Source organism: Arctopsyche grandis, chromosome 8 (genome assembly GCF_051622035.1).
Source record: "Arctopsyche grandis isolate Sample6627 chromosome 8, ASM5162203v2, whole genome shotgun sequence".
NCBI classification, from domain to species: Eukaryota; Metazoa; Arthropoda; class Insecta; order Trichoptera; family Hydropsychidae; genus Arctopsyche; species Arctopsyche grandis.
The window spans coordinates 31,338,882-31,348,962 of NC_135362.1; the positions used below are offsets into that span (position 1 = coordinate 31,338,882).

Sequence of the window (10,081 nt, forward strand, 5' to 3'; positions counted from 1 at the left end):
TCGATGCTTTATTATTAATAAAAGTATGAGATGTTATTAAGTTTGTATTTTGTTGCAGGTGTGCGTCACGATCCGAATATGAAGTACTCGGTCCAATTGGGCAATCCGAGGGAGTTCTATCATGAAGTGCACCGACCGGCGCATTTCATGAACTTCGCGTCTATGGAAGAGGGTATCACTCAGCCGGCAGACAGAGAAGACATGTTTGCTTAAGTGCACGTTCAGATTACTTAATTTATATGACTTTCAGTTGTTGTAAAGTGATCATGTAAATATATATTGATTTATATAAATTTTTTTTATAACGTAGATGTGGCACAATGGCATCCGTTGTCTCACATTTTCGGATACTTGTTTCTGGTTCGGCCGATGTTTGTGTCGTGCCCTCTGATTTTGGTCTTTAAGCCAGTGAAAATTTATTTTTTATACATAAGATGAAAACTGTTTAGTTGTAAATAAATCCTAATAAATTAAATTCGTTTTTAAAATACATATTTTTATGCCACTTTTTTTTTAATTTATACCAAGAAGCCCCAAAAAGTTAGCCCACTGCGCCTCCCTGGCCAGAAACATGGTACATTTGTATTATTATACACAGTAAATACATATAGCCAGCAGCATAGCTCGGTCGTTAAGCTTCTGCTTAGCGTTGTGAGGTACCGGGTTGGATCCCAGGGCCGGGCCTCGAGTGAAAATGAATTTTTCAGAGTATGCTGTTGGTCAGACCTGGATTTGTGACTCCAGGTTGATCGTTTCCTATCAGAGTTTGCCAATTTTCTCTGATTTCATTGTTGAAACGGTTCCCGGTAAAAATTGGCTAAAAATCCTTCCTATATACAATATGTCATCTATAATTTGTGATTAATGTGCAATAAATAAGTTTGTGTACAATTTGATAAATGTCTCATTGATTTGCGAGTTTTTCAGTGTCTCGTAATTCAGTGACTTATATAATGATTAAAAAAATCCTGCAATATTTGTAATTGGCCAGGAAGGCGCATTGGGGTTGCCTGTAATGCCTTCCTGGTATGTAATTAATAAAATAAAAAATATAAATACACAGTAAAAACAATTTTATATTGTTTATATGTAGGTAGTTTTTACCATTTGTTTCATATTAAACAAATAAATATTAAATTAAAATACATTTCAAAGGTATTAGGATAAAGTTCAACCGCTTGCGGACTGACACATTTCTTTTAATAATTTTTTTTATTTAATAACTTAATATGCCAACAGCCATGCAATGATATTTCATCAGGTACAATACTAGTACATATTAGATAATGACACGAAATGTCAATTACATTTTTGATATTAAAATTTGTTCAAAGCAATGCTCATTTAATTCGTCCGCTCTGCACAAAACTTGCTTTTAATTCATCTGAGCTCTGATAATCTGATGATGTCTGCGTTGACCGACTTCTTGGAGCCCGATTGCGTTTTGCTCGAGTGGAATTGTGACGATAAAGTGTTTCTCGAAACCACCGATCCGTATCGTAGCATGCGGTATCTAGAAAAGATTCCATTTGTGGTTAAGAATTTTTCATTTATATGATTATTCATTTGTTTATTTTTTTAAATATAAAAAGTGGTCACCTTGCGATAACCAAATTCTTGGTTTTCTTTTTCCAAACGAACAGTATGAATATGAAGATGCCCTGGATCGAGTTACAGAAGTCGGTGAACATCCACAAGTAACTGTCTCCGTCTGCGAAAAAGCTCACCCATTCGGCCACCCAATTCAAACCCATTATCAAAAACAGCTTTAAATATAGATTGAATCTGAAAAATACATACAATGTAAAAACAATCAAGTATTGAATTTCACAATAATACAGTTTTTAAACTTCAAATTCGTCGTTTTACAAATCGAATTCGTCATTTTACAAATCAAATTTGTCGTTTTTTACAAATTGAATTCTTCGTTTTACACATCAAATTTGTCATTTTACAAATCAAATTTGTCGTTTTACAAATCGAATTCGTCGTTTTAAAAATCAAATTCGCCATTTTACAAAACAAATTTGTCGTTTTACAAATCGAATTCGTCGTTTTACAAATTGTTTAATTTGATTTGCAAAACGACGAATTAATTGTTTAATTTGATTTGCAACATGACGAATTTGATTTGTGAAACGTCAAATTTGATTACTAAAATGACGAATTTGATTTGTAAAATGACGAATTTGATTTGTAAGACGACGAATTTGATTTGTAAACGACGAATTCAATTTGTAAAACGATAAATTTGATTACTAAAATGACGAATTTGATTTGTAAAACGACAAATTTGATTTGTAAAATTACGAATTTGATTTGTAAGACGACGAATTTGATTTGTAAACGACGAATTCGATTTGTAAAACGGTAAATTTGATTAATAAAATGACGAATTTGATTTGTAAAACGACAAATTTGATTTGTAAAATTACGAATTTGTTTTGTAAAACGAATTCGATTTGTAAAACGACAAATTTTATTACTAAAATGACGAATTTGATTTGTAAAACAACAAATTTGATTTGTAAAATGACGAATTTGAAGTTTAAAAACCGTGCTCGACATATTATAGCATATAAAGAGATAAATAGATAACCTTTGCTTGTTTTTGTCAAATTGTTGATGTCTTGCACTGTCGCCGGTCCTCAACATTGCAGTTTCTCTTTTAATCGATATTATTTTAAAAGTAGTCATAGCAAACATCACTAAATTGCTGATAATGATGATCATAATCGGTATGAAGTAATATACCATTTGTGCAGGACGATCTGAAAGCAATATATTATATATGTATATCTTCGCTGATGCTAATAATTTCATGTGAAAACCACTTATGTGTAAATACCGTGGAACCAGCAATTGCTCCTTCCGATTTGAGGACGAACATGATGCTCAGGTATGTCGGGATGAAACTGCATGAGGGCACACATGCTCGTTAATATCAATGGAGTTCCCCAAGCGTACCAGGAATATATCAAGAAACGCCGTCTTTCAGAAGCACGGCGACCTCCACTTAAAGCTCTCATGTTCCTGAAGTTGAAATTCGACATTGATTAATGATGGAAATATATGATTTTTCACTGATTTTCGGACACATTTCTTATTTATATCCGAATACTTATACCATCGATCTATAATATGTAGTTTACTATATTAAACCATCTATAATATGTAGTTTAATATAGGTTATTTACATTATAATGTTTTCAAATAATAGGTCTTGGAAGTATAAAAAACATGTAAGCATGTTCTTTATTAACATTTGCGTTTATTTTTTAAACCAGTTGACGGTCTGCCAAATCTCTTTCATGACGTCCATGTTTATAGTTCTCAAGAATGTGTGCTGTGTTTATCGATGATATTGTGCTCAATTAAAACTGTATATATTCCACATATACAAAGGTAATAGAAAACAGTAAAATGAAAAAAATCTATGAAAGTATTAGTAAACAAATTTTAGGAAACATCTACAAATAGAAAAGTTACCAAAGGCAAAGTTTTAACTGAAGTCTCATTTCTTATACAATAGCTTGAAAAACCAGTATATTTTTTTTACATTCTTGATATATTTTACTGCAATTAATTATATTTTTCTTTGATAAATGCAATTGCAATAAATAGTGTCGGTTTTAATGTCTTCAAGGTTTACATTATTGCGGTAAGATTAGGTTCTTATGGTTTCCTTTATAGATATACATATTAAATGCGTATCAAAACAATCCACGTAAAATATATGTATACATATATATGTACATACATACCGCTAAAAAATTAAACCGCATTTTTATATATGTATATAATAGTTGACGTGCAAATTTAATACAAATAATTAACAGTAATGAAAATTACTATAGAGTTTTTGTTTTAAATATTGTGGTGTCATATTTTTATACTTGCAATTATTTTGTACTACAAAAATATTTTCCTGTCTTCCAATGACAGAATTTTGCTAAGAATTCACTTGAGGAATAAATTGCAAAAGGTACTTCACTTGTCTTCTTATCGCATTTTATCAAGTGCTTTTTAAATATGTTATCACTTATATACGTATATAAATGGTGTATATACGTATATAAGTGACTTATATACGTATATAAAGGATCATTTATGTACATACTATATGTTAAAGTCAAAGTTTATTTTCAGTTGAAATATATTCCAACTGGTGTTTTAGGTCATTCATATTCGAATACAATTCAACTATTAAATTATATCCCAACAAGCGCAAATACACTTTCAACAATGTGCGCCAGTTGAAAATATAACAGTTGAATGTTGACAGTTATAATGTTTTTAAGAATACTTTAGAATTCAATAGTGCGTTAATATTTGCTAGATATTACGAATAAAGGTGTATCCGTATATTGATGTTTCTACATATAGGATTCGAAATGGTATCAAATTATTTTTCATAGGAAAAAGTTTTTGAATACATTCAATATCCAACTGATTTTATATAATATAGTTAGACCATAAGTAATAACTAGAGCGCGGATAGAGAGCGTGCTTTTTCCTGGAATCGGGGTGGTTTGGCTCTATTTACAAAGCTAGAGTGCAAGAAAAAAAGGCTCGGCGAATCTTTAACAATGCCCTTACAACAATTGAACAATGAATGGCGCGCTCTGGGTCCGCTCTTTAGTAATAACACTGTTCGACACGAAAAATGATTCGAAGACGGAGACGATATATGACTTTTCTTATAGATATATGCCCAGTAAACACGAATCTGGTAATAAAAAATGTCGATTGGCTCGACATTTGGAGATATATGTGTTTTTTAAATCACACACTTCCAATTAACCCTTTTAAACGAAAGCAATCCTATTTTTTATTCTTACTATTCTTATTAATCCATAAGAATAGTCGAAATATGATTTTTGTAAGTGGAATTTTATTTAAAGACAATTTAATATATTATCCCTATTAATTCAATTCAGATTCGTGTAAATACTAGTACGAGTTTTTAGCTCGAAATTTTACCGATTTAAAATTCAGCACACTTCCAATTAACCCTTTTAAACGACAACAAAAATAGTGTGGTCAGAGCACTATTCCAATAAACATGTTTCAATTGAAAATACTCAATATAAAATAGTATTAACAGTGGGAAAAAATCCCAAGTGAAAATACGTACTTTTGACTTTTGATTTGAACTGGACGACTACTTGGAGAGATTTGAAAGCTGAAAAGTACTACAAATGAAAGATAAAATACCCGACTATAGATTCCAATATTCATTTTGAACAGGAAATTGACAGATTTTGAGACATCGACCGAACAACACCAAGATATAGAAAAATCACGCAATTTAAAAAACACATATATATCCAAATCTCTCGATCCAATCAATATTTTTTATTACCAGATTCGTGTTCACTGGGCATATACATAGATCTATAAGAAAAGTCATATCTTGTCTCTGAACCAAAAAATAAGTCGTCATTTGTCGAACAGTGTAATTAAATAAACTAATGTGTCATATTCATATGTATGTAATTGCTTACCTAAATGTCCACCACATATCAAAGCACATAACGTTCAACCAGAAAAAGCTCACCATGAAAGATAGATAAATGATGAAAGCTACAAGCAAAGATGAAAACATAGAAATACAGTTTACCGAAATATTTAAGTTGAAAATCATTCATTGATTTCACCCACACATTTCAGGTTCATACAAGTATATAGATAGATGTGTTTATAAATATTTAATCTATCTCTTTGGCAAAAGTGTATGGATAAAATGACATTATATAAACATTAGCAATACTAATATTAAATATAAACCATATGCAATGATATAATTTACCTATAGATATACAAAGTCCGGTCATGGATTGTAGATAGCGACCTTGAATTTGTACAACAGACAGGAAAATATAACCGGATATCAGACCGGAAACGTAACCCAACAAGGATTTTCCATGTAAATTTCGCAATTCTGGAATTATTGCATACACTAAAAATGTGACGATTAGGAACGGGATCGAGATCATCATACCTAAAACAATAAACATACGTTTCAAATGATGTACCATTTAAATGATGTGACCTGATCCGAACGGATTTTGCTTTTATTACTTTATCTATGTAATTAGTTACAATAGATGAAGTTTTGTGATCATTCGAAAATTCGAACTCGAGATTTTGACTGATTCGAACTCAGAATTGATCACTGATCACGTTTTCATTATCTATAAAAAATGTGTGTCTGTGTTTGTATATTTTGGGGATTTTTTGAACACCGTTGGTTCTATCGAACTGAAACTTAGTATCGGTTACTGAAATTCTTATCGATAAGTCTTAAATATTTTTTAAATTTTTAAATTGACCGGAAATGGTACCTACCCTTAAGTTTTTGAATTCAATTATCTCCCAAACCGCTAAACCAATCAGACTGAATTTTTTTACATGTAATATAAATTATAAATTTTATACCCTAATATTTTTTGAATATTTTTACCTGAACCGGAAGTAGTACTTTTACTCTAGAGAATCGAGGTTTTTTATGTTTTTCTCAGAAAACTTTCGGTGTATTGAACTGAAATTTCATATTTAGAAGTTTAAGCTTAATACCAAGTTATGTATAAAATTTGGTAAGCATCCGTCAACCGGAAGTGGTAGTTTACTCTTGTTCGATTTTTCTTCCACTATTTTTTTCGACCCCTTAAACATGTGTGCTCTTCACGAAAAAATTCAAGTATAATTCTAGTATCAATGTGATGAAAATAAAAATAAATTACTAAATTTAATAAACTGGAAGTGGGATTTTTTCCTTTATAAAAGTCAAAAATGTTGTGACCACGATTCTTTCCAGACCCCTGAACGAATCAAGCTTAAAATTGATATTTAGTATTCTTTATGTACTAACTTAGAGCTGATAAGGTTTTGGTCATAATTTGTAAACCGGAAGTAGTATTTTTTTTTAATACAATATTTCATTATTTTATTTTCACCTTTTAAATTATTTTTATTTTCTTGATATTTAATGTGTATAGTAAATATAGTGATTTCAAATAATAATAAAAATTTCGAACAAAATCCGACAGTCGGAAGTAGAACTTTTGTCTTGTTTAAGTTACCCTACATTTGCACTCAATTTGTATCGAAAATGCTCTCATAACCGGCATGTGTGAACGTGTATGTATGTTTAATTATCGAATTTTGTTTTGTGACCTTCTTATATTCCTCAAATACATAGATAAAGTCATGGGTTGGTCACATCCGATTTTTTTTTTGTGGTGATGTGCATATAAATCTGAGATCGGGTTCAATTTCGATTTTTCACTGAACTGATCGTTGAATCCATATAACAGTGTATTGAAATCAATTAAGTCACAAACTTTCAGCTTACCGATAGGAAACAAGGAATATATCAGATTATATGTTTCATCAGGCTCATTATCAGGATAACACACGACCGCTAAATACTCTGTCATCCAATTAGAAGAATCGTAAGTTAAAGGTTTAGTAATCCATGCGTCAATGCAATACTGCATCATCGTATAGTTGGACATATCAAAAGGTAGGAGAATGCTCCCGTCCTGAAAAGGAAACGAAGATTAGACCCTAAAAATGCTTTTTCATATGGAAAACTATGGATTATTATTTAAATAAACATTTACCGATTGAAGCAAGAACTCGTCTTCTTCAGAATTGAGAGGATTCAAAACGTATCCATCGGCAGGGCCGCATACACTTTGGAATACGAATCCAAAACTGTCATTCGCCATCATTCCAGTCAATAAATCAGTGTTATTGTAGACGGGAGGGTTGAAAGGATTCACCAGGGGGTCTTCAGTTTTATTGCAGTTTCCGTCCACATAAGCCTCACCCAAATCACAACACTTTCTCATACAAGTCTTGACCAAGCACAAACAACCCCTCAAGTGAGATTCACCACTTTCTTCGTGGATGAACTGCTGGTCAGTGGAATAAACAACACCATCAGCCACCGTGGATCCGTTCGCCAAGGTTATCCCATGTGATATGTTTACACTCGTATAAAAGTTGCATGGATTTTCAGAATTCGAATCCTTCACCGCCGCCATGATTAGGAGGAAGGGAAGAAAGTTATACGACATTTTCAGTATTTAATTCAAAATTTTTAATCATTGACTGTGTGGTTTTTACTAGGTTCAAAGTATTTTTGAGTTTTATCAGTCAATTTCGGATTAATATTGTACTATAGGTAATATTTCGGAATAAAAATGGGACACTGAGTGCGGGACGCACGACCGTTCCGTTTCAAATCTAGCACTGACTTGGCCTAGAAGCGTTTCTACTAGTAATGCAAACACCGATTATACATATGTACATACACATGGATATATATGTACATATGTATCTTCCCCTCAATAGATACCCATTTTAGTTCATTCGTTTCTACGTTACTACAAAAATTACATTGTTGTGTATTAAAGTTACTAATAATATGTAACTACAATACATAATTTTCTTAAAATAATCTATGATATACATATATGTATATAAAATTGAATGTCTGTTTGTCTGTCTCGTATAGGCTCCTAAACCACTCAACCTGATTACGATGGAACTTTTAGGTTTTGTTGTATGCATATCCGGGAAGATTACTGTGAAAAAAAAAACGGGAAAAAACCTCTTGATAATAATATTCGTAATTACAATTTAACCGACGCGAAAGTATGAAGCGCCATTGTGTAGTCAAGGAAATGTGTTTATTGGTAACCAAGTTAACAGGTTGGTTTATGACGACACGGCGTTGAAGTGACATTAGTCCAACCATCAATTGAAACGGGAACGGAAAATGCACATGAATTGATTGAAAATTTATTTTTTTGTACGTATGTATGACGGTTTATACTATGCTGTTAAAATATCTGACAACAAAATTCAGTTAAGCTACACATATAAATATAAATCGTAAATAAATTATAAACATGTGTTAAAAAAAAAATCATTTATAAAGATGTCATTAATTTCCATCAACGTTTGTATTTCCAAATAAACCAAAATAAATGCAGAATAGTAAAATAGACTCGCAATAATTTACTCATACATATGTATGTATGTATGTAATAATGTATATTTATACTTCAGAAAATATATAAATATAAAATAGCGCTATTCTGTGCGTTTGCCTGTGTGTATCTGAGATAACGCTCGCCGTACTATAATAGTCGTTTCGATTCGACATACATACGTCACATCTAAACCACTGCCAAAAAAATGTACAAATATAATATACGAATATAATTACGAAAGAAAAACTTCCATATATTTTATTTTATTTTATTGTTACAATCAATATACACTCGTCATTACAGATCGCTCCAATGCGATGAGTGTACGATAACGGTCAGAAATACAATAATACATATACAATCAGAATACACAGCATATAACAATTAATCAGTGCAGAAATAATAATCATAAAGACATCTATGGATTATTTTTAGATTTTTGTGTACTATTATTATTCCAATTTTTATACATATAATAAACACGAAATTATAGAGATGTCTATACAGATATCTATAGATTTCAGATTACTGTGCATAATTTTTCACAAATTATACACACAGATTTTGTGACAACAGGAAATGATCTAATACCGATTTTCAGGAACCGTTTCAACAATGATTGGTTTGGATCGATTTTGAGTCACAAAACCCCCAAACATAACCAGCAGTTTGACGAGGACACGAACCTTCGACCTCAGTGGTGCTAAATATATACGCTACCATTAAGCCAAACTGCTGGCAATATATATATACTATTTGCTACCAATGTTTCATCTAGGTTAATAGACAGCGCTCGGAGCATTTAGCGCCATCTATTGAGAATTTATTTAATTAATCAATTAATTTATTCATTTTTTCTATTGGTGTTTTATATTGTTTATATGTAGGTAGCTTTTACCATTTTTTTCATATTAAACAATTAAATATAAATATTAAATTAAATATATTTAAAAGGTATTTCAAAAAAATTCGAACACGCGTGGATTGAACACAGAACCGAAACATTAATTTTAATTATTTTTTTAATTAATAACTTAATATGCCAAAACCCATGCGATGATATTTCATCGGGT

General features: G+C 31.2%; 2 protein-coding genes across 2 annotated transcripts in view; one reads left to right on the forward strand and one right to left on the reverse strand.

Annotated features, from left to right (window-relative positions):
- Prp8 (pre-mRNA processing factor 8) overlaps window positions 1-1,036 on the forward strand; it is a 22,903-nt gene extending 21,867 nt beyond the window's left edge. Inside the window, exon 35 of the mRNA XM_077436957.1 lies at window positions 59-1,036. Within this exon, the coding sequence (XP_077293083.1) occupies window positions 59-213 (155 nt within the window). The 3' untranslated portion in view covers window positions 214-1,036. The remainder of the gene's footprint in view (window positions 1-58) is intronic.
- LOC143916087 (G-protein coupled receptor Mth2-like) lies at window positions 980-8,297 on the reverse strand. Its single transcript, XM_077436985.1, has 8 exons — window positions 7,629-8,297; window positions 7,358-7,547; window positions 5,813-6,004; window positions 5,508-5,586; window positions 2,849-3,033; window positions 2,600-2,771; window positions 1,600-1,785; window positions 980-1,513 (listed from the first exon to the last, which is right to left on the reverse strand). Exons 1-8 carry the CDS (start codon window positions 8,085-8,087, stop codon window positions 1,381-1,383), a joined length of 1,596 nt encoding a protein of 531 aa, XP_077293111.1. The 5' UTR covers window positions 8,088-8,297; the 3' UTR covers window positions 980-1,380.
- Between the last annotated feature and the right edge of the window lie 1,784 nt (window positions 8,298-10,081).

Bases quoted from the DNA above. Each gene is read 5' to 3' on its own strand.
- LOC143916087 (XM_077436985.1), bottom strand. From the start codon at position 8,087: ATGTCGTATAACTTTCTTCCCTTCCTCCTAATCATGGCGGCGGTGAAG. The intron at 3,034-5,507 runs GTAAGCAATTAC...TTTCAACTTCAG, and splicing joins GATATGTGGTGGACATTTAG to GAACATGAGAGCTTTAAGTG. The intron at 1,514-1,599 runs GTGACCACTTTT...AATCTTTTCTAG, and splicing joins AAGAATTTGGTTATCGCAAG to ATACCGCATGCTACGATACG.